This window comes from Ovis aries, chromosome 2 (assembly GCF_016772045.2).
Source record: "Ovis aries strain OAR_USU_Benz2616 breed Rambouillet chromosome 2, ARS-UI_Ramb_v3.0, whole genome shotgun sequence".
NCBI classification, from domain to species: Eukaryota; Metazoa; Chordata; class Mammalia; order Artiodactyla; family Bovidae; genus Ovis; species Ovis aries.
This window is the reverse complement of record NC_056055.1, coordinates 174,884,417-174,908,307: the sequence shown is the minus strand read 5'-3', so window position 1 is coordinate 174,908,307 and position 23,891 is coordinate 174,884,417. Positions and strand designations below refer to the sequence as shown.

At 36.8% G+C, this 23,891-nt stretch overlaps 1 protein-coding gene across 1 annotated transcript in view; it reads right to left on the bottom strand.

Moving 5' to 3' along the window:
* The window catches only part of DARS1 (aspartyl-tRNA synthetase 1), a gene marked incomplete at its 5' end in the record, with an annotated part of 62,473 nt that overhangs the window by 16,960 nt on the left and 21,622 nt on the right, over positions 1 to 23,891 (bottom strand). The window contains 5 exon segments of the mRNA NM_001161887.1: positions 1,358 to 1,492; positions 2,351 to 2,462; positions 3,565 to 3,624; positions 4,618 to 4,698; positions 7,197 to 7,299. Of these exon segments, the coding sequence (NP_001155359.1) occupies positions 1,358 to 1,492; positions 2,351 to 2,462; positions 3,565 to 3,624; positions 4,618 to 4,698; positions 7,197 to 7,299 (491 nt within the window).

Below are 23,891 nucleotides of genomic sequence, written 5' to 3'. Positions count from 1 at the left end.
TACATGTCTTATTCTGTCTTGAAAGCAGGGAGAATGATTTTCCTTTCACAAAGCATGGTCTGTCTGCAAATCAGCAGCATCAGCAGTACCTGGGAACATGTGAGAACTGTAGAATCTTAAGCCTCACCCCCGACCTACTGGTCATAATCTGCATTTTAACAAAGTCCCCAGGTGACTCATGTGCACATTAACATTTGAGAAGTGCTGGTTGATTCCTCTTTTATGTACATGGAACCCAGAGCAAGGCTGTATACATGCAGTAGGTGTTCAACATATTGTTTAATAGATTCAGAAAACTAAGAAACTTAATGATCTTGCCAGTTTTTCTATTAGCAGGTATTTAATTTTTATTAAGCCATCAAAAACTTACATATATAAAATAATTTGGTGAGTTTCAAAGAATGAAGTAAAGCTAGTTTTTGCTTATAATTAGTCTCGTAAAAGAATCTGTATTACTCAGCCGTTAAAAAGAATACATTTGAATCAGTTCTGATGAGATGGATGAAACTGGAGCCGATTATACAGAGTGAAGTAAGCCAGAAAGAAAAACACCAATACAGTATACTAACACATACATATGGAATTTAGAAAGATGGCAATGATGACCCTGTATGCAAGACAGCAAAAAAGACACAGATGTGTATAGCGGACTCTTGGGAGAGGGAGAGGGTGGGATGATTTGGGAGAATGGCATTGAAACATGTATACTATCATGTAAGAATCGAATCTCCAGTCTATGTCCGATGCAGGATACAGCATGCTTGGGGCTGGTGCACGGGGATGACCCAGAGAGATGTTGTGGGGAGGGAGGTGGGAGGGGGGGTTCATGTTTGGGATCGCATGTACACCCGTGGTGGATTCATGTTAATGTATGGCAAAACCAATACAGTATTGTAAAGTAAAATAAAGTAAAAATAAAAAAAAAAAAAAAAAAAAGAATCTGTCACATGATTATGTGTGCATACTGGACTTGTCGCAACTATATCTTAAAAACTATGTTAATATAACCTACTAAATATCATACATTTGTACTACTTTCTAATGGGCTTTAGCATATTAACAATACTAAGAACAGCACAAATAGTAACAGTAAAATAGAACAGCTTTGGAATAAAATTGGTAGCACATCTGTAAACTTCCAAGAGTAGTAAAGGGGCTATCAAGGACAACAAAATTTATTATTTGGAAGGTCTACCTAAGTACATTGTCATTTTTTACCCAAAGTCTAGTGTTTATGTAGTCAGCATATAAAAAGATTTAAGCTTTCAAAATGTCTGCATGTAATATGTGTTTCTAAAACCATCACTATGGTACAATTAACGAATTTTGAGAAAACCGTAACTGCCAAAAACCTTACCTGGCCCAATACAGAAAACCTTCTCAAAATCAGCACAAATACACATTTGCTTGTACAGCTGTGGAGACTGAGCCAGGTATGCATTATTTTTAAAATATGACACAGTAAATACATTGGCTCCTCCTTCACTGGCAGCTGAAATGTAAACATTTAAGTTATTACAAGTAATTGTAAACTTATCAATGCAAACTTCTAGTAAAAACAGTTTATACTTTTGGTTCAAGTATTTCCCTAAAAGAAACAACTAGAAAATCAAGAATTGCAGAGAAACTACCATCTTAATATGTCATATATCTGATTCTAAACAGTTTACATTTAGGACAGACTTACTTCTTTGGCTACACCTCCATTTTACTTCTTTGGCTACATATGCTCTCTTTCTACATCAATTTTAAATCTATTAAAGCTACTCTTGAGTTATAACAATTTTTTTTTAATGGGAGAAAAGATATATTCTTAATAATTTCCTAATTATCAATAATGCAATGTTCAAATTTTAAACATAATTAAAATCCATTCATAACATTTTGTTATTTAAGTCACTAAAAAAGTTAAATGATTAAGCTTCTCATTAAGAATAAGAATTAATGAGGTTTTCCCATCTGTAGTATCTGTATCTAGTAACTTGACATTGCAGTTTATAAAAAACAAAATTGTAATACCAATTAGAAAGAAATCTACATCAGGAAAGTAGTTTCTGATGTACCTTATATTAACAAAAAAATCTTGCTTTATGTGTTACTGCCTTACTTTATAATCATTATCATGTAATGACTCCTGAAATAGGGAATTTAGTATTACTAATGTTAGTGCTATCTGATTGCTGCTATATAGCATAGTCTTCAAAACAGTCTCATAGCAATAAACCTTAAGGAACATTTGGGATTCTTAAAAAATGAAACAAATGAAAAAAAATCCCCCATAAAAAATCTAATATGAAGCAACTTCGGGGAAACCAATTTATTTTTAAAAATTGAGAGAAATAAAGCATACCTGAGATAATTTTAGGAGTTTGGATCTCCACAAAACCCTTGTTAGTTAAAGTTTCTCGGAAGAGATGGCAGATGCCAGACTGGAGACGGAAGATTGCCTGACTAGTTGATGTCTATAAGACAATTATAAAATCTAATTAAATCAATCTGACACATTAACTGAGACAGAGTACTTTCTAATCAGGCCACATGCCTGGAAACTTCATAGAGAAAATAACTCATTATATGAAAGAAAAGTTAGGTGCATGACAATCAGTATAGGAATATATTTTAGAATTTTTCATATTCTAGAAGGAGAATTACAATTTTGCTCTTTTATTTCCAATCAAAGAAAAATGCTTTTCAGGCCAAATGCTACAGGCACAACCAATAACCCCTGTGAACAAATAGCCAATACAGTAGGATGTCTAACTATTGTGGCCAAAATTATGAAAAACCTGAGGTTTCTAGGCAGTATTAAGAGAACTTTTGATTACTGCTGACCTTTTCTATATACTGTTAATGAAAATGGAAAAGGTAAAAAGCAGGCAAAAAGCAAAAAATCAGGGGAAAAAATGAGTGTACAATAAGGGCAGACAAGTTAGAAAGAACTCTTAAGGTGACAAAGCATTTAAGCTTTAGGTAGATTATTTAAGTAAGAGGAAGAAGATGTGGTCAAAATATTAAGAAAGAGAGATGACATTGGTTTTACTATGATGATGAAACCACTGAACTCTTTCACTTGCAACCAAACCAGAAAGGGAAACAGAAGACCTATGTATGGGATTACTATATACACCACCAGAGCCAACTGCTTCTTTATTATGAACTCTGTGCTCAGATCAAATTCAAAGGATTGAGGTATTAACTGCTAACCTCTACCTGATCATTCTAAAATGTGCACAGAACTTCTTTCACAATTATGTAGTGAAAATTATGTTTTCTTGCTGACTATCCTGTCTGAAACAGGTACTACCTGGAAGTAAGCCCATTTATTAGCTTCACACTCCTTTATCATTTTAAAATGAAGCAAGTCAGTATCCTATGAACTATTACTTGACTGTCCTTGTTGCCCGCAATTCTTTTTAGGGGAAGGGTCAGGTAAATTACTTCTGGTATTATCATATTACATATAGGCAAATGCCAATCACGTCTATAAACCTGAGTCAGGTATGGTATTCTTGCCCACCTTGATTTCAGCACCATCATGTCACTAAATAAACAAATGAGACATACCCTAAGATCAATGACTCTGTTGTCTAATCTCGTATCCTGGTTAACAGTAGCTCTTCCTTCCTAAAAAAAAAAAGATAAAAAAACCAGATTTTATTAACTTTTTTTTAAGGACACAAACAACATTTGTAAAAGTCATGTTAATTTTTAAATGAGAATAGGTATATTCATGTGTGTTCACATTATACCCCCTAATCAAAGATCCTAGAAACAAGTGGGGCCAGAGAGAAGTTATTAAGAGAAAGAGAGCTTGAAAGAAGAGAAATGAGAATGAATTAAGCTAAATGCTTTTTATCTACCTCCCACACCCAAACCTTTGACTCATTACTGGGATACCAGAATAATTAACACTGTCACAATCACTGATCCCTGGAGTTTACCTGCTAGTTGAAAATGGAAGGAACAAATAAAAGCTGACAAAGAACAGTGGTTCTCAAAGTATGTTTTGGGGACCAGTGAGACACTTTCAGAGAGTCTGTGAAGACAAACCTATTTTTCACAATAATATCTTCAAACACCCATTTTTTCCTGACTATATTTAGAAGTTTTCCAAAGGCTTAATGATGTGTGCAGACACAACAGAATGAATGCTGAGGCAGATATGAAAATCTAATCATTGTGTATTGAGCCAGATATTACCAAGAATATAGACACGTAACACAATGTTACTCTTGACATTAAAAAAAACATTTCATATGTTATTGTTGTTTTTATTATTTATTTAGGAATACAGACATATAATCTAATTATATTATTATTTTTAATAAGCTTATAAATATTAAAAATTTTAATTTCTAATATTGTATCTAATACTGTAAATGGTGGTAGACATACCTATAAAAATAAAAGCTTGTGGGGTCAGTTATTTTTAAAAATGTAAAGGAATCCTGAGAGCAAAAACTTTGAGAACTTTTAATGTAAGAGTAGTTTTTAATGAAAATGAAGCTCAAATCAATTCATAGGTACCCTTCTTATAAAAGCACGACATCAAGTTTTCAATGCTTTGTAAACTAAATATACAGAGGAAGCACATTATTTCAAAAGTATAGTTTTCACCTCTTCTCCTTCCACTTCAGGCCGAACAGCATCGTCCAGCTGCAGGGGCAGACGGGGTTCAGCTGAACTGATCACATAAATCTGAAAGTGAGAGATTACCAAAAATATCAAGAAGCACACAAAACCTGTTATCTTTTGCTTAAAAGAATCTACAGTTGACTTAACATGAGAAACATTGTTTGCATACATAACTGAAACTACTTGCTAAAATCAAACAAGATGGCACATATTTCTACACCTATAAGATGGGGTTAATAGTTATTTCTTGTCTACATCCCTGTGTTGCTGGAATAGTCAAATGAGATAACATATGTATGAAGACTTTGTAAACTCTAAGGTGCCCATCAGTATCATAAACAAGTAATAACTGGAGTTGAGGGGTCTGGCTTCAGGCCTCTTTTTGTCACAGGAAACTTGTCACAGGCAAATCACCTTAGCTAGAGCTTCAATATTCTTCTGTAAAATGAGGTTGGCGTTAAGAATCAAATGGAATAAAAAATAAGTAAACACTTTGATCGTATGAAGGCGCCATTAACAAATAAGTTATCGTAACTGTTAACAGTATCTGGCCATTTCCACTACCAGGACCAAAGTCAGCTCAACTTTGCTACACTGCTCCTTCCTTTCCTCATTCATTTTCTAAATATCCCTTCACTGCCTTCTTTCATCAAGTGTATCAAGTATATCTCACTTCCTGCTGCTCTCCTGGTTGGGAGCTGCTGGAGAAGGTGTTTCTTTATGGTGTTAAAATCCCTCAATATTTATTCAAACTAAAAATGCACATTTTAGTGCTAAAAAGCAGTTAGGTCATAAAGGAGACTGGGTTTTTCGGCCACTTAAATGCATGTTACCCTATTAGTTTTCCCCAAATATTCCTGGAAAATCTGCTAAAGCACGAGAGGAAAACAGACTTTACTTAGTTAATTACAGAAAGGAAATTATATTCTTCCAGTTGGTAAAATCACATTTAGCATTCAACTCAGACACTTCAAGAAAAAGTATCAGAAGGATACTCCAGTCCTACTCATAGTAAAATAGAACTATTTGTTGCTATCCCCTATGCCCAAGTTTTTGTGCTTCCCTTTGATTAGTTAATAGAAACTTCATCTCCAATGCAAAGCTGGAGATCTGGACAGCTACCTCTTTCATTTTTCTAACTAGTAGAAAAATCTCCTTCATTAGGTTGTGACCACTTTCATCCCCAGAATTTCACATAGTGCTTGGTACTACTCAGTAACTGCAGGCTGGATAAATAAATGATAAGAGTCATTATGCTTATTATAAAATTCTATTTAGTATACAGTGTTTTATGCTTTGTGAGATACTTTATAATTATTTTTCTTAAGGCAGAATTTGTCTGCAAGCACTTTAGGCTTTATATTTAACATTTATTAAGGTTGAATTGGATCCTAGGTAATTAAAATATCTTAGAAATACATTTACTTGCTCTAGTCACTAATATCTTATTTATTAAAGTATTGAAAAAGATGTTACTTGGAAGATAGGGTTCCCCCCTACCCCCGCCTCCGGTCAGCATACCTTTAGATCAGTTTGCCTATATTAGGTTATAGACTTCCTGGTGCAGTTAGTTTGAAATAAGATGTACAAAGAGAACAAAGTAATTTGGCAAGTTAGGTCAGTAAAAAATACAAGAATTTCTAAGTCTTAAAGAGTTTCATGACAATAAATTTCAATTAAATACAACCTCTACTCCTAAATTAGCATGTATGGATGAATCTGTCTTCCTGCATCCATCTGTTTTTGTCCATCTGCCTGACATGTACACACACACACACACGCATACCCATGGGTTAGAGTGGGAAAGGACTATTCCATAAGAGAAATTCAATGAAGAATATTGTGGATACAAACTAGGTCTTGATCTGAGACTGTAGGTTCAAGATTGCAGGGTTATTTCAAAAATACTAAATATATGTGAATTCACTTATAACATTTTTAGTTTGTATGTCTAAGAAAATAAATGCGGGATAAATCCTATGTGAAAAAGTTATTGCTGGAATCTAAGCCCGATACAGTATTATCTCTTTTGTCTTCTCTATACTGTAAAATACCAGAAATACAATGATTATAAGGCAATACAATGATTAATAAGAGTTAGTACAATGAATCAATCTTCATTCAAAGAAGCTGACAGCAAAATAGGTTCATGATAGTGAATAAAGCTTTTCAGATGTATTTTGTACTTTCCTGTACATGGCTATGGTAGATGTACCATGTCAACAAGCCTGGGCTAGCTTGCAGGATGAGGAGAGTCACAGGGAGAGACGTCCCAGGAACATCAGTGAGCCCAGTTGATATACCACATGGTACAGATCACGCATCCCAGATGCTGACCCTAATTCCCTTACTGCACAGAATCATGAACAAATAATAAATGTTTGTTGTTTTAAGTCGCTAAGTATTGAGGTGGTTTGCTATATAACAAAAACTAGTTGAGTCAATAATCAATTTATAAATCTCAATATTTTATATCAACTAATTAAAGAGTTGATGTCAACAGTCGTAAGAACTATTCAAATCTATTTCTGGACACAATTTTATATTTTGAAAAAAATTACCTTTTGAACATGTAACTCTACATCTTGTTGTGTACAGCTTCCAATTTTCTGATTCACTTTTCTCACAACGCCTTCCACATCGACGATGCTCTCTTTGTTGATGCTGTCAAAAGAAAAACATTCCCAACTTTAATCATCTTGTCAGAGGTGTCAGAACTTGTTTGGTGTTTCCCAGTAGAGCTGAATATATTAAATTCTTCTTTAACATAGTAAGCCACTTGAGATAAAGCCAGACGCTTTAACCTACTTATAATAAGCTACCATGTAGCACACCTTCTGAAATTTCTTGAAGAGATGATTTTCCAGATCCCATAATTTAGTTACCATTTATAAAATACTCTAGACATAACAGATAACAGGACCAGCACTGAACTATGAAAAAGTCTTTCAGTTATTTATTAAAGAATATCTCCCTACCCACAGTTAAAATTTACTAAGATCAGCATTTCCCATAAAGAGAAACATTGCCTTCAATAAGTGCAGTTACTGGTATGTAATAAAGTACATTAATGTAGAAATACACCGAATAATAGAAGAAGGCCAACTGAAAAGATTTCAAGGCAATAAGAGGACATTAGAGTGCTACAATGAAATCTTCATTGCCTAAAGTTTCTGAGTACACACTGTCACTGGATTTGTGGCAGATACCCTATTGGATTGTGTACTTTGAATGCCTACCTGAAGCTAGCTAAATATAAACTATGAGTAAAAAAAACCTGTATCTCCTGAGCAATTTAATTCTATAACAAACTTGAATTTTGAATACCAGACACTCAAAATTGGAGATAACGGATTATTTTTTAGTCTCTGGTATATAACCAAGGGAAAAAAAGTGGAATCTAAAATGGTGGTTCCCATACAAAATGTATCAGCTCTCCTCCTGTGTATGTTCTTGTACTGACAGAACATGTCACTGTACATTTGTGGAAAAGGATAAAATTTAACTTTCAGATCTTGGTGAGTGACGTCAGTACGATGGCAGTTCAAGTGGCTAAATGCAAATTCCCATGTAAATCTATTAGCTAAAACTCTCAGGTGGTAACTGAAGCTACAGAAGTGAGTTGAAAAGAGAAGGAAAGAAGAAAAATGCCAAAGTGACAACTGACAGATAGTAGATTTCCTGGGGCAGTTGGCATAATAGAAAGGGCAAAAATGGATTAGGAAAATCTGTCCTGGACTCCCTGTTTATCTGCTATCATAAGCTCTAGTTAACTTTTGTATTATGGTCTCATGGCTCAAGTCCCCTATACAAACTTCTGCAAGACGGATGACCAGAATCTAAACAAAGCAAAACAACAACAAAAAGATTTAACCTTCATAAGAAGAAGTCTATTCATTTGGATAAGGAACTGGGTCCTTATTAGTTATGGAGCTATCTGACAAGATTCTAGAAATCTAACCACTTATATTACAAACCATTTTAACAAACATTTGGGTTGGAAAAGGATCATATAATAGATTAAGTGTCGTAAAGTAAGACAGAAAAATTTCCAATTCACTTTGCTGCACTACCTAGAATTCTATAATGTCTGTTATCAACTACCTTAAAAATATCAACATATATATATACACCTTTTACACTCTCTCATAAATCTCCTGCACTAGACCTATCACCTAACATCTATAGTAAACATCTTATATACTGAAGAAACTGAAAAACTTACTATGGTAAAAGAAGTAGTTGGTGAACTAAGATAAGACTCCTCTGAGAAAAGAAGGGATAGAGAGGCTTCAGTTTATTATTAAAAGGGCTCATAATACTGGCAATCTAGGATCACTGAAATCTTTCTATAATGTGACTGCCACCTACCGTTGCTTTATTTGTTCACAATGGGTTAACTTGATACCTGAGTATGTAATTCAGAGCTTGTGAGAATTCTGTTGCTTATCTTACATGTTACTATGGGGTAGGTTCTCTCTTCCTTATTCATCAGTGAACTGTGTCATGGAGTAACCTGACCTGCCCCAACTAGTACCCCACCCTGAGACAGTGTGCTACGTCCCTGGCTCATTTGGTTCTCTTATCTCACCTCCTTCAACTCCCTAGTAGGAGGCACTCCATTATCAGGATGTTTTCTTCAAGCCAAGTTAAACACATCTACTCTTAAAGATTGAGCACTAAGTGAGTGTCCTTCCAAAAAGAAGCTGGAATGTGGTCAAATACACTCTGCCTAAGGCTAGCTAAAGGTCTGATCCAAAAAACCAGTTTTCTCTTCTTTCTCTCTCTGAAAAGTAACCAGATGATTCCTTTTATCCAGGACCTGAAATTAGGACTACCTTTAGTTCACTGAATCAATAGTGTTAGGTGCTAAAATATTTGATCACCTAGACTAGAAAACTACCACCATTTAAACATCATTTCTAGTAATAAACTGACAAAAGAACTCTGAAAACCTAACCTATTTCTAAACTAGGGCCAAAGCTAAACTTCTGCTATCACAGATTGGTCTACTGAATAAATGAGAAAGAAGGTAGGATTAACTACATATAGAAGATTCTCATAATAAACTTTTTTTTGCCCTTCCTTTATTTCTAGTAGTTATGTGCTAGAAGAGCAGACTTAGATAATAATAACATAACTCCATTCTAATCTCTATGGCCTTATCTATATCTATCTGTCCCTATTTACTCATGCATATGAATAAATTCAGAAGAATAAACATTAAAACAAAACTAAAAGAAGAATCAAATTTGTCAAAAAGGGTTAGACTAGAACTTGCTAGTTAAAACTAGTAAAAGCTTATATGAGGGCTTAGAATAGGAAAGACTAGATATCTCTTCAAGAAAATTAGAGATTCCAAGGGAACATTTCATTCAAAGATGGGCTCAATAAAGGACAGAAATGGTAGGGACCTAACAAAAGCAGAAGATATTAAGAGGGGTGGCAAGAATACACCGAACAACTATACAAAAAAGATCTTCATGACCCAGATAATCACGAAGGTGGGATCACTCACCTAGAGCCAGATATCCTGGAATGTGAAGTCAAGTGTGCCTTAGAAAGCATCACTATGAACAAAGCTAGTGGAGGTGATGGAATTCCAGATGAGCTATTTCAAATCCTGAAAGATGATGCTGTGAAAGTGCTGCACTCAATATGCCAGCAAATTTGGAAAACTCAGCAGGGGCCACAGGACTGGAAAAGGTCAGTTTTCATTCCAATCCCAAAGAAAGGCAACGCCAAAGAAGGCTCAAACTCACGCACACTGCACTCATCTCACACGTTAGCAAAGTAATGCTCAAAATTCTCCAAGCCAGACTTCAACAATACGTGAACCATGAACTTCCAGATGTTCAAGCTGGATTTAGAAAAGGCAAAGGAACCAGAGATCGAATTGCCAACGTCCACTGGATCATCAAAAAAGCAAGAGAGTTCCAGAAAACATCTATTTCTGCTTTATTGACTATGCCAAAGCCTTTGACTGTGTGGATCACAAGAAACTGTGGAAAATTCTGAAAGAGATGGGAATACAGACCACCTGACCTGCCTCTCGAGAAATCTGTATGCAGGTCAGGAAGCAACAGTTAGAACTGGACGTGGAACAACAGACTGGTTCCAAATAGGAAAAGGAGTACGTCAAGGCTGTATATTGTCACCCTGCTTATTCAACTTCTATGCAGAGTACATCATGAGAAACACTGGGCCAGAAGAAACACAAGCTGGAATCAAGAATGCTGGGAGAAATACCAATAACCTCAGATATGCAGATGACACTACCCTTACGGCAGAAAGTGAAGAAGAACTAAAGAGCTTCTTGATGAAAATGAAAGAAGAGAGTGAAAAAGTTGGCTTAAAGCTCTACATTCAGTAAATTAAGATCACTGCATCTGGTCCTATCACTTCATGGCAAATAGATGGGGAAACGGTGGAAATAGTGGCAGACTTTATTTTTGGGGGCTCTAAAATCACTGCAGATGGTGACTGTAGCCATGAAATAAAAAGACGCTTACTCCTTGGTAGAAAAGTTATGACCAACCTAGATAGCATATTAAAAAACAGAGACATTACTTTGTCAACAAAGGTCTGTCTAGTCAAGGCTATGGTTTTTCCAGTAGTCATGTATGGATATGAGAGTTGGATGATAAAGAAAGCTGAGTGCTGAAGAATTGATGCTTTTGAACTGTGGTATTGGAGAAGACTCTGGAGAGTCCCTTGGACTGCAAGGAGATCCAACCAGTCCATCCTAAAGGAGATCAGTCCTGGGTGTTCATTGGAAGGATGGATGTTGAAGCTGAAACTCCCAGTACTTTGGCCACCTGATGCGAAGAGCTGACTCATATGAAAATACCCTGATGCTGGGAAAGACTGAGGGCAGGAGAAGGGAACGACAAGAGGAGATGGTTGGATGGCATCACCAACTCAATGGACATGAGTTTGAGTAAACTCTGGGAGTTGGTGATGGACAGGGAGGCCTGGCATGCTGCTGTCCATGCGGTCGCAGAGTTGGACACGACTGAGTGACTGAACTGAGCTGAGCTGAACTAACATGTATTGTATGTATAGAGTCAATACAAGAGAGACTGGAATACTTGAATAAGTTAATTGCAATATTCCACTTTGTAGAAAAAGTCTATTTAACATGATTTCATCTGACACTGTGTATTAAGATGGCTTAATACTATCTTGTATATAAACTACAGCTTGACTGCTTCCATAAAGAGATCCTATTAAAGTTTGCTTTACATTTTGAAACTAATATGTCACTGTGTTTTGTACTCTGAAAGAGCGTTATGTCTAACAGGCAACTAAAAGCCTTGGTTTTTATAAAGGATATGGCAGGCATAGAAGTAGAGGAACTCCTGGGAACTACTTTATTATAGGAGAAATAGATGAAGTAAATTAAATATATCTTTTCAAGAGCTAAGTCAGCCATTTTTTATTATTACCATCACCTCCCAAAACCCACTATCACATCATTTTTTTTTTATACTTCATTTTCCAACTACCCTTCTGCCCCGGAATATAGGGAATCACTCTACAAATAAAGTTAATAGAGCCTTGATATTAGAAATATCTTAATAGGCAGAACAGACTTTATGTCATACATTAAGAACTGTCAGCCATTCAATTTAATTAATTTACTTCTAACTCCTTTTATCCAGGATCTGAACTTCTAATTTAAACTGTCTTTAGAAAAAAAAAAAAATTGTAAAAATCACCATTCTTCATATAAAGTGTTTTATAAAAATATTTTAGGTGGACTATGGGTGGTTGAGATGGTAAAGAATCCGCCTGCAATGCAGGAGACCTGGGTTCCATCTCTGGGTTGTGTAGTTTCCCTGGAGAAGGGAATGGCAATTCACTCCAGTATTCTTGCCTAAAGAATTCCATGGAGAGAGCCTGGTCGGCTACAGTCCATGGGGTTGCAAAGAATTGGACACGACTGAGTGACTAAAACAAGTGCATCAAGTTTTGTGAGTTTTTCAAGTTTTTTTTAAAACAAATGATATAATGTATGGGTAACTCAAACAATTATAGAACACAGCTTGTGGGAAAAAAAAAAAAAGTATCAGTTATCTGAAGGAATAAAATCCCATCTTTCCAACATGACTGTCATATAGTTTGTTATTTAGGGCCTCCCCATCAGCCATAGGAATACCCTCATTACCCACAGTTCTATCATTTGTGATTGTAAGTTGTCATGTCTACATTATATGACACTGGGGCTTCACTCTGTTGGTAAAGAATCTGCCTGCAATGCAGGAGACCTGGGTTTGATTCCTGGGTGGGATGATCCCCTGGAGAAGGGAATGGTGGCTACCCACTCCAGCATTCTTGCCTGGGAAATCCCATGGACAGAGGAGCCTGGTGGGTTACAGTCCATGGGGTAGCAAGAGTCGGACTTGACTCAGGGACTAAAACCACATTACACAAGAAGCAACAAACTAAAAAAATGTCTGTTGGAACTATTAGAAGTAGGTACAGCTGTTGTGTTAAGTTAACAACTGACTACTGAAGAAAATATATTAAAAAACAAAGACATGAAAGCACCAAACACCATCTTATAACCTTGCATAGTAACTGAAGTTCAGAATAATGGCCCTGTGTCATTAAGAAAAAGTTAAACACGAAGAATGTATAAAATAGGCTTCAACGATTCTGTTAAGGTTGTCAAAATAGTTTTAGTACTTGAAGGAAGAAGCTAGCTTCATAGTCTAATATAATGCACTACTGAGTTATGCCTTATTCTTTAATGTTGTGTACCATCACATACACTTTGCAAACCTATAGTGGGTATTATGCACTGTGAAGAGATTTTTAAAAAAGCAGATACACAAAATTTGACTATGAAGCATTAGGATTGTGTACAGTAGAATTTATCCATGCAAGTGAATAGTGGCCTCTTCAAATTGACTGCTCAGGGGAGGGAGGGAGGGGTTATAAACACATTTCAAAATCAGAACAGCCTAAAACAATCAAAACAACTTATCTGGAATTATTTTTTGGTTCTGTCACACCAATCAGTTTTTTTGGGGGGCAAGTTTCACTTATCCCTCTTGTTTCAGAAATGCTAAAGATCATAATAGAACTCTGGGGGGTAGAGAAGAGACTTAAACAAAACAACTGAATGGCATTAGAGGTGCAAGGATGTAACGTGTTTCAAAAAGGAGAGAATATTTAAATACATAAGCTATAGGGTTAACAGCTACACACTCAGTTCAGTTCAGTTCAGTCGCTCAGTCGTGTCCAACTCTTTTCGACCCCATGAATCGCAGCACGCCAGGCCTCCCTGTCTATCACCAACTCCCGGAGTTCACTCAGACTCACGTCCATCGAGTCTGTGATGCCATCCAGCCATCTCATCCTCTGTCGTCCCCTCTCCCTCCTGCCCCCAATCCCTCTCAGCATCAGAGTCTTTCCCAATGAGTCAACTCTTCGCATGAGGTGGCCAAAGTACTGGAGTTTCAGCTTTAGCATCATTCCTTCCAAAAGAACACCCAGGGCTGATCTTTAGAATGAACTGGGTGGATCTCCTTGCAGTCCAAGGGACTCTCCAGAGTCTTTTCCAACACCATAGTTCAGAAGCATCAATTCTTCGGCACTCAGCTTTCTTCACAGTCCAACTCTCACATCCATACATGACCACTGAAAAAACCATAGCCTTGACTAGATGGACCTTTGTTGGCAAAATAATGTCTCTGCTTTTCAATATGCTATCTTTAGGCAAATATATATTTAGGGTGAGATATATAATTAGCAACAGTGATCCATAATTAGTAGTAGCAAATCCATACTTCACATAGTTTCCTGATAATTTCTATCTAGCTAGGGGAGTATGAAAATCTTGTCAGATATGATTGGATTATCATTAGAAAAAAACAATGCTTTTTTTGTATCATGCGGCTGATACAAAGATTTCCCATTATCAGTAGAAGTGTCAGCATTAACACTTGTGCTGAAGAACTGATGCTTTTGAACTGTGGTATTGGAGAAGATTCTTGAGAGTCTCTTGGACTTCAAGGAGATCAAACCAGTCAATCCTAAAGGAAATAAGTCCTGAATATTCACTGGAAGGACTGATGCTGAAGCTGAAACTCCAATACTTTGGCCAATTGATGCAAAGAAATGACTCATTGGAAAAGACCCTGATGCTGGGAAAGACTGAAAGCAGGAGAAGTGGGGACAACAGAGGATGAGAAGGTTGGATGGCATCACCAACTCAATGGACATGAGTCTGAGTAAGCTCCTGGAGTTGGTGACAGACAGGGAAGCCTCGCATGCTGCAGTCCATGGGGTCGCAAAGAGTCGGACACGACTGAGCAACTGAACTCAACAGAGTCTCTTGGAAGAAATCATTTTAAGCCACTTGTCTACTGCGTGATGGTCAGTTTATTATCTTAATAAATATAAATAAATATAATCTCCCAAACCATTTAACCAGACACAGTAAACTGTAATATGCTGAAAGTGAACCAGAGAGTTGGGGTACCACTGTTTGCTCCTCTGTATTCCTGGAATCCTGCAGTCTTCCTTTAGAGACCTCACATGCTAGAGGTGGCATGTGTGTGACCTCATGAGGTGCAATCCAAGTGATAGGTCCAGTGTTTATCTATAAATTAACTATTAGAAAAACTATTATAGTTTTTCCTATAACTCTTAGATAAAAAAGAAAGGAAGGAAAGGATTATTTTCTTTCCTTTAGCGGGTATTTTTGAGCAAATCACACTTTGGAGGTCACTGGGATAGGATACAAGAATCACAACTGAGAAAAGGCTGTTGGAACAGGTAGATGATTTGCAGGTGAAAATGTATTTAACAGCATGTAGCTGAGTCAGACGGAGAAGGCAATGGCAACCCACTCCAGTACTCTTGCCTGGCAAATCCCATGGGCGGAGGAGCCTGGTGGGCTGTAGTCCATGGGGTCGCTAGGAGTCAGACACACCGAGTGACTTCACTTTCATGCACTGGAGGAGGAAATGGCACCCCACTCCAGTGTTCTTGCCTGGAGAATCCCAGGGATGGGGGAGCCTGGTGGGCTGCCATCTATGGGGTCGCAAAGGGTCAGACACAACTGAATAGACTTAGCAGCAGCAGCAGCAACTGAGTCAGAGAGATCCTGATCTTGCATATAAATAGTGGAGAAATAGATCTGGTAAAGAAGTACTTCACCCATTTTTTGTTGCTGGGTCCCACTGTGAGGTGCTGGTTCTGGCAAATCCTTTTGGAGAACAAAAAAAGAATCACCCGCAATTCACAATGCCTCTCACCAGCAAGGGATGGGGAGATGGCAGGGTTTGCTCTTACAGTTTTAAGTTATTTTTTAAACATTATTTCTATATATAAAAGAACATACTTACTGTTAAAAACTGCAATGTTCAATAATATGTAAATTTAAAAATTCAGGTTCCCTATCATATACTGAACTACCTCTTCCTCTAATCACTGCTTTCTATACTTCTGTACATTTTTTCTCATTTACAAAAAATATATAATGCATCTACAGTAGTTTTGTTCCTTTTCTCCGTATTTTTTAAGTTTGAGGAAGCAGTTTTATCTCTATAGCTTCAATGCAATTGATCTTAATACATATAAATATCTAACATAACATTATTTCCATGGAAAGTATTATTTCCATTAGTTCCATTATTAGCAACTTCCGTTTATGTTCTAGTTCCCATGTGAAGTGCTTTACACATATATCATCTTGCTTAAACCTCACAAAGGCCTACAGGGTAGGTATACTACCATTTTATAGTTGAAAAAACTGAGACTGAAAGGTCAAGTAATTAGCCCAAGATCATGCAGCTAGTAAGATCATGTACAGATTACTGCACTAAACAGTTCTGTTACAGACTCACATATCAGCCTCCAAATTTAAATACTCCAGAATGCATTGTCAGCTCACTTTGAAATAATTCATTCTCATTCTTAGAAGCTCATGAGCTGCCAGATTCCTTTATAGCTTGTGTAAAAGAAAGTGGAAATAACATGCCCTTCACAAATAGTTTTCAAAATGCCTGAGTCACGCTGCCTTTTCTGGTAATGCTGATGTATCCTGAGGTCCTGCTGTTGCCAGCCTCAACATATATTCATCAGAATCTTTGTATAAGACAACATTAAGTTATTACTTAATAACTTAGAATTAATCCCATAAACTGGGATCTAGTGACACCAGATTTTTAACCTACTTTTAAAGCACTTATTTATCAAGGTTTTCAATACAAGTTTTGAGCTGGACAGGACTAGATATAGAAGGTCTGTTTCTGATCCAATAGTTAAATACCTCATTCCAACAAAGAGGTATAAACCATCTAAGCACAGTTGTTCAAAGGGCTGCAATCTAGAACAGTGTGCAACCCAGCCTATGTCCATCAATTAATCTACAGGATGCTCCAGAGGTTCCCAAATGCCCACCAGTGTCTGGGCCTCAGCTTAGATGATGTATAGAAATACTTTCATCACAGGACCTGTAACATGTCTCTTCATGAAGTTGTTTATTTTTTGTCCTCTCCCTAAATTAAGTTCCTTGTGTGATTACTATGTGTTATTTAGTGTCACTAAATAACTAAGCCCAGCAGAATGCCTGGACCAGAGCAGAGGTAAATTTTCTAAATCAATGAACCTTCTTCTGAGTATTATTTTGCTATTTATAGTTCTAAAAATTAATGTGCAAACTGAAGATTTAGCTTATTAACTAAGTAAAATAGTTATTTTCAGGTGAAAGATCTAGAAAGGAAAGAAAATAATCAAACTTGTAAGTAGCTAGGTGACTCACTAGAGAATGAGAAACACACTTGTGACTCACCAGCTACCAATAAATAACCTAACCACAATGACTAATACGAAGAAAAAGAAAATAAAACACATTTTTTTTTTAACAAATATTACAGCCTGAAAAGACTTTTTTTTTTTTCTTCAGAATCCAAACATCTTTATGCTGCTGCTGGGTTACATAAACATAAATAGCAAAATAGAATTTTTAACATCTGTTCTTTAAATGAACTGTAGGCTTCTGCACTGAGTCACTATGATTTTAATTTTAAACTTCAAAAACCTGTGTTTACATTTACTCCAGTTGTTAAAAGCAGTCAATACAAAAAGGCCTACAGGGCTGCCTTTAAAAAAACTTGCCTTTACAAGACTCAATCATAACTAATACAGATTACTCTTTCATTATTTTAAAATGTCACTAAATAAACCGTAGTTTTAAAAAGAAAAAAAAGGGATGACTTGCCTCAGTTCTAACTCCAGCTACTAAATATTAGGACATTAATGTCAACATAAGATGGGGATCCAGAAACATTGGCTTAGATGGGTATCCCATCTTCCTGCTTCCAGATAAATTTCATTTAAAGATCTCAAACCATTTCGGATACACAATTAAGAATCTGTTCTTAAAGACCTCTAGGGAATGAGATGTGCCAACCTTCCTATATAACTCATTTAGTTGTTTCATTTCTATATGCATTCAACCATGAGAAAATTGATCCTTCCAACAAAGTGATTAAAATAATGTGTTGAAGAGTCCTGTGACACTTAAATCCAATTAATGAGTCAACTTTTCGGATTAGTATATTGATGAATTGGATATTCCCAGGAAAGATAATATGGGGAAAACAACTGACCCCATATTGTTAATGTTGCTCTTAAGGAAAATACTAAAATGCTAGAAACTGCTAGTGGTACAATCTAGTCAGTAAGGCAAAAATAAGCACCTAAGATTTAATATCTTAAGTAAATGCTAAGATAGTTATCTACTTAAGATATTAAAAGTGACCTCATAGTTTGCCTTTTAAATGATTAGGAAACCCCAGCTGGAACAATCTGATTTGATATTTTTAATAGTGGAGTCCTTGCTTTTTTCCACCTGGTATATGGCCAGAGGGAATAGAGTTAAATGTAGGGCCTCATGGAATTAACATATAAATATCATTTTTCTCCCACTTTTTTGTGTGGGAGTTCACATGTTTTAAATGTCCAATATCTTTGCAGTATTCAAGATGGAAACACCTTGAGAATAAATAAACAGTCCTTAGGCACTCCCTGCGTACTAAAGATAATTACAAGCATTTAATATATAATATAAAAATCTAAGAATGAAAATTAAATAGGGATTAGAAATGGACTTTTCCTCATGAGCATATTTTCTGCTATGCTATTTTCCAAACCATAGATTCTAGCAGAATCTTTAGTTGGCTTACTAACTAAACTGCTAGTCTGCCAAAGTGAATGTTACTAAATATTCATTTGAATTACCTCATGCTTCACTGATCCTCAAATTTCTAAAGCAAAAAAATCTATAAGGATTATTTATTTATTTAAATATGTATCAGAATCCATTAAAATTTATATGTTGCTGCTAATATGTTTTCAGTCATAACAGAAGGCTAATAATATATTGGGGTTTCCCTGGTAGCTCAAAAGGTAAAGAATCTGCCTGCAATGTGGGAGACCCAAGTTCAATCCCTGGGTTGGGAAGATCCTCTGGAGAAGGGCATGGCAACCTACTCCAGTATTCTTGCCTGGAGAATCCCATGGACAGAGGAGGCTGGCAGGCCACAGTCCATGGAATTGGAAAGAGTCAGACAAGACTAAGTGCCTAACATACAGAAGAATATATTCAGCAATGGAACCCACAGAATTTTCCAAATTTTTATTTTCTTATTATAGTTATACTCGGAAACAAGGGATAAAGAGGAATGAAATCCTGAAGAGTTCAGCGAAATAATGAAAATAGAAGCAACCTATAAACCTCTACTTTCATTATAAAGTAGAATATAGTCTCCTAGGCCCAGCTGAGGAATAAAAATCAATTGTTCAGCCATAAACACACAATACACTCTTTAAGCCTGGTGTTAGATTATGGCAACAGTAGTATATGGGACACGGAGTTAGTAAAGAACATGCAGGGCAAAAGAAACAAAGAGAACAGTGGATAAGGATGCAGTGAAAGTAGTTCTAGGAATGGAACTGGGGTTGTGTGAAGTCAAAAGGGGACAGAAAAAACTGGAAGAAAGTGGGGAGATTTTCCTCCTCCAGAGTATCTTCCTGACCCAGGGACTGAACCCGTGTCTCCTGTGTCTCCCTGCATTGGCGGGTGAATTCTTTACCACTGAGACACCTGGGAAACCCACACAGAGAACAGATACTGGAGTTCAAAATGAAATTCTAACAAGCAAAATCAAGCCTGTGGCCACAGCAGTGAGTTATTAAAGTGAAGCAATGGCGAAGATGGTGGAGGAAAAGTAAGAAATTTCAAGGCCAACTTTTTCCATATGGTAGTCACTTGAAAACATTTAAAATGAGACAATGACTTGGAATAGGAGGAACAGAATTCTATCAAGCCAGAAAAAGAAAATGGTTTCAGTAAAACATTTCAGTCTCTGGCTTTCATGAACTCAAAAGGCTGGAACTTCTCTCCGATTACCTCAACATCATCTAAGCAAGTTTAGGAGACACTGTCCAAATCCGTCTCCCCTTATTCACTGCTAACTGGGCCCCATCCAGCTCAGTTTTCACCTTTACCTGGTCAGGTGTTCTAAGGGAAGGTGAGCCCATCCCAGCTCTGAAGAGTGAATTGTGTTTTAGTCCCAGCCCACCCTGGGAATTGATTCCAGACTGATGGTGTCTTTTCCATATAGTTTCTCAAACTAGAAACTTTGAAGCCATTTTCCACTTGTTTCTTTTTCTTACCTCCACACATAAGCAGGAGCAAACAGATGAGATTCTTACATTTGGACCCACTCACTGTGCAAGCATCATTATCTCTTTTAAGGGTATAGTTTTGCTTTAACACTTGTTTTGAAAACTTGAATTAACTCTAACCAATTGATGTATTGGGATTTCCCCGGTGGCTCGGTGGTAAAGAATCCTCCTGCAATGCAAGAGACACAGGATTTGAGGGTTCCATTCCTGGGTTGGGAAGATCCTGGAGGAGGAGGAAATAGCAGCCCACTCCGTATTCTTGCCTAGAGAATATCATGGACAGAAGGGCCTGGCAGGCTGTAGTCCCTAGGATTGCAAAGAGTCGGATGCATCTGAGCACACATGCAATGCACAACTGATGTATTAAATATCAATCTGAGAATAATGAGAACTTGTGTTTGCCAATACCAGATTTCATCAGTGAGAAATACTAGGTCAACGCAGAAACTGTACTCAGGTGAACTTAGCCAAACAGGAATACATAAAACATACACACCTCAATCATCTACCTGTGTTATAAGCCACCCTCATTCACATCAGCCAGTCTAACTTTCCTTCTGGTTTCAGACAGCCTTTCTTGTACCATTACATAACAATTTACAAGCTGCAACTCTTCTGATATCCACTTCCACTCAGAAATAGTGAGTCTTTTTAAAGATAAAATGAAATACTTATGTAACTCTCAACATTCAATATGTATAAAACTATTTTATGGTTAAAAAAAAATTAGGTTCTTTTTATAAAACTGTATCACTGGTATTTTTGACCGCTGTGCTGTATACCTATTTTCTGCACGAATCTTGAGGTTTTTATTGCATAATTTTGCATAGCATGGTGATTTTTAGGAAAGTATTTATTACAACAACAGAACTGACTGAATATTAGCACCACTCTACAAAAAGTTAACCCAAAAGGACACCCATACCACAAAGTCCGAGATCTCTTCCCTTGCTGACAACAGAGCAATTCTATCAGTACAAGTACGTTACAAAGGGCCTAATATGTTAAGGAACAGCATTAGTTACCCAGCTAAACTCTTTCATTTCCTTCCCAAGTCCAGAATCTTGGTAAAGGATAAATTCTTATTTTAGATTCTGAGTGTGGTTTAATTTCCACATCAGTTCCATATATCACATACATGCTTTGTTGAGTGACTGTGTTTTATTTCTTACAAGAGTGAAAAGAACATGTAAAACGCCCTGTGTGGCAGTGCTGCTGCTGCTAAGTGAAGTGAAGTGAAAGTTGCTTAGTTGTGTCCGACTCTTTGTGACTCCATGGACTGTAGCCTGCCAGGCTCCTCTGTCTGTGGGATTCTCCAGGCAAGAATACTGGAGTAGGTAGCTGTTTTCTTTCTCCAGGGGAATCTTCCCAACCCAGGGATCGAACCCAGGTCTCCTGCATTGCAGGTGGATTCTTTACCATCTGAGCCACCAGGGAAGCCCGATGATGATAAGGAAAAGCCAAAAGATTAAGCAAAAACAGATGTAAATTTGCCTAGTGAGCTTTAGGCCTCATATTTATACTTATAGCTATCAAATATTTTTATATTGAAATTATTCAAAAAAAATAACTGTCTTTGCAAACATGAAACTCTCGACCCCTTCTTCCCTACTGTTTTTACTGCATGCTTTTAAGGTACTGGGTGATTTCTGCTTTATGAATGGCAACTACTGCTTTATGCTAGAGGAGATAAGCTCATTAATATTATTGATGGCTAGAAAAACATTTAATTCCTCCTTTGGAACTGTCTCTAGCATGAATTTATGACTCAACACAAAAGTCTTTTTTATTACTTTAGTATCAGCTATACTCTTTAAAACCAAAATTATTATTTTTCATCAGTTTTGGTTCTCAATAACTTGAGGACAATAAACAAAAGTCACTATCACCCTCAAGAAATAAAACAGCTATCTACTTTTGAGGATGTATACCAGAATAGACTGCATACTCCAGAAATGTATTTTTGAGGCAAAAAAGCAATAGGGCTTCCTTTTCCCAGTCACCAACACATTTCAATGACATTAAAGTTGTATTCTAAGTGAGCTATATATATTGTGGAGGGCACTGAACGGTATCTTTATACAATCTTAGAGAGGCAGGATGACACAGGAAAAGCATGAGCCTAGAATCAGAGACCTTAGTATTTTAAGTAACGAGGCTCTTATCTGTAAAATGAATAGACAAGAGGGAAAAAAAAAGACAAAAGGGTATCTATACCTCACAGTGCTGTTATGAGGCTCAAGAGGAAAAATCCAAGTACTGTACTTTGCTGCTTCATACTGAATATACAGTAATAGTAAGCTGTTATTGCTGCTACTGTTACAAGCAAATCTGTTATTTCCCCTGTACATGAGATAGGGAAGCTACTGGTGATCACTACACTGAACCTTTACAGGGGTGCATCCCATAAACATAAAAATTCATGGTAGCCACTGGAAAGCTTGGCAAGATAGAGCAAGAGCAATCACCATACTAAATTTTAATTGTAGATTAAGTTTCTTAAATATTAAAAATATTATTTCACATGCAATAAAAGTCCAGGTATATGTGTGTAGGGGAGGGAGCTTTTTTCCATGGCCTTTCTTTAAAAAAAATCTATGGCATGCCCATTTAGGGATGCCCCACTCCTCCCCCCCAAAATCTAAGGCACCCGTTATAGAGGTCACCGAACAGTATCCCATCATTATCCATATAATCTTAATATACACAAGATAATGATGGAATGTTAGCAAAATAAGCTTTGTATGAATAGTGATTTTTACCTTTTATTTTGTTTTTCCAGTAGTCATGTATGGATGTGAGAGTTGGACTGTGAAGAAAGCTGAGTGCCGAAGAATTGATGCTTTTGAACTGTGTATTTGGGAGAAGACTCTTGAGAGTCCCTCAGACTGCAAGGAGATTCAACCAGTCCATCCTAAAGGAGACCAGTCCTGGGTGTTCATTGGAAGGGCTGATGCTGAAGCTGAAACTCCAGTATTCTGGCCACCTCATACGAAGAGTTGATTCATTGGAAAAGACTCTGATGCTGGGAAGGATTGGGGGCAGGAGGAGAAGGGGACGACCCAGGATGGGATGGCTGGATGGCATCTCCGACTCAATGCACATCAGTTTGAGTGAACTCCGGGAGTTGGTGATGGACAGGGAGGCCTGGCATGCTGCGATTCATGGGGTCACAAAGAGTCAGACACAACTGAGTAATTGAACTGAACTGAACTGAAAAACTACAGATTTAAGCCCTTCAAAAGCCCTTAAGCTTTATTATACTAGATTGTCACAATAAAGGTCTAAAATGTAAGATATCCTACACTATATTGATACATGCTGTTACTTGTTAATAGTAGGGATAAAGTTGAGAGCTGAAAGCTAGGTGATGACCTAAATTATAATTTTAGGCAGGCATTATTTCATATTTTTCAAAACAATTTCTACATTACTCCTATTTACCCCCTTTACCCCTCCCCCTCAACATCAACTGTGCATATATTTTTAAAAATAATAAACTACCTTAATAAAAATCTGCACTCCAATTCTAAGGCAGGCACGAGCTT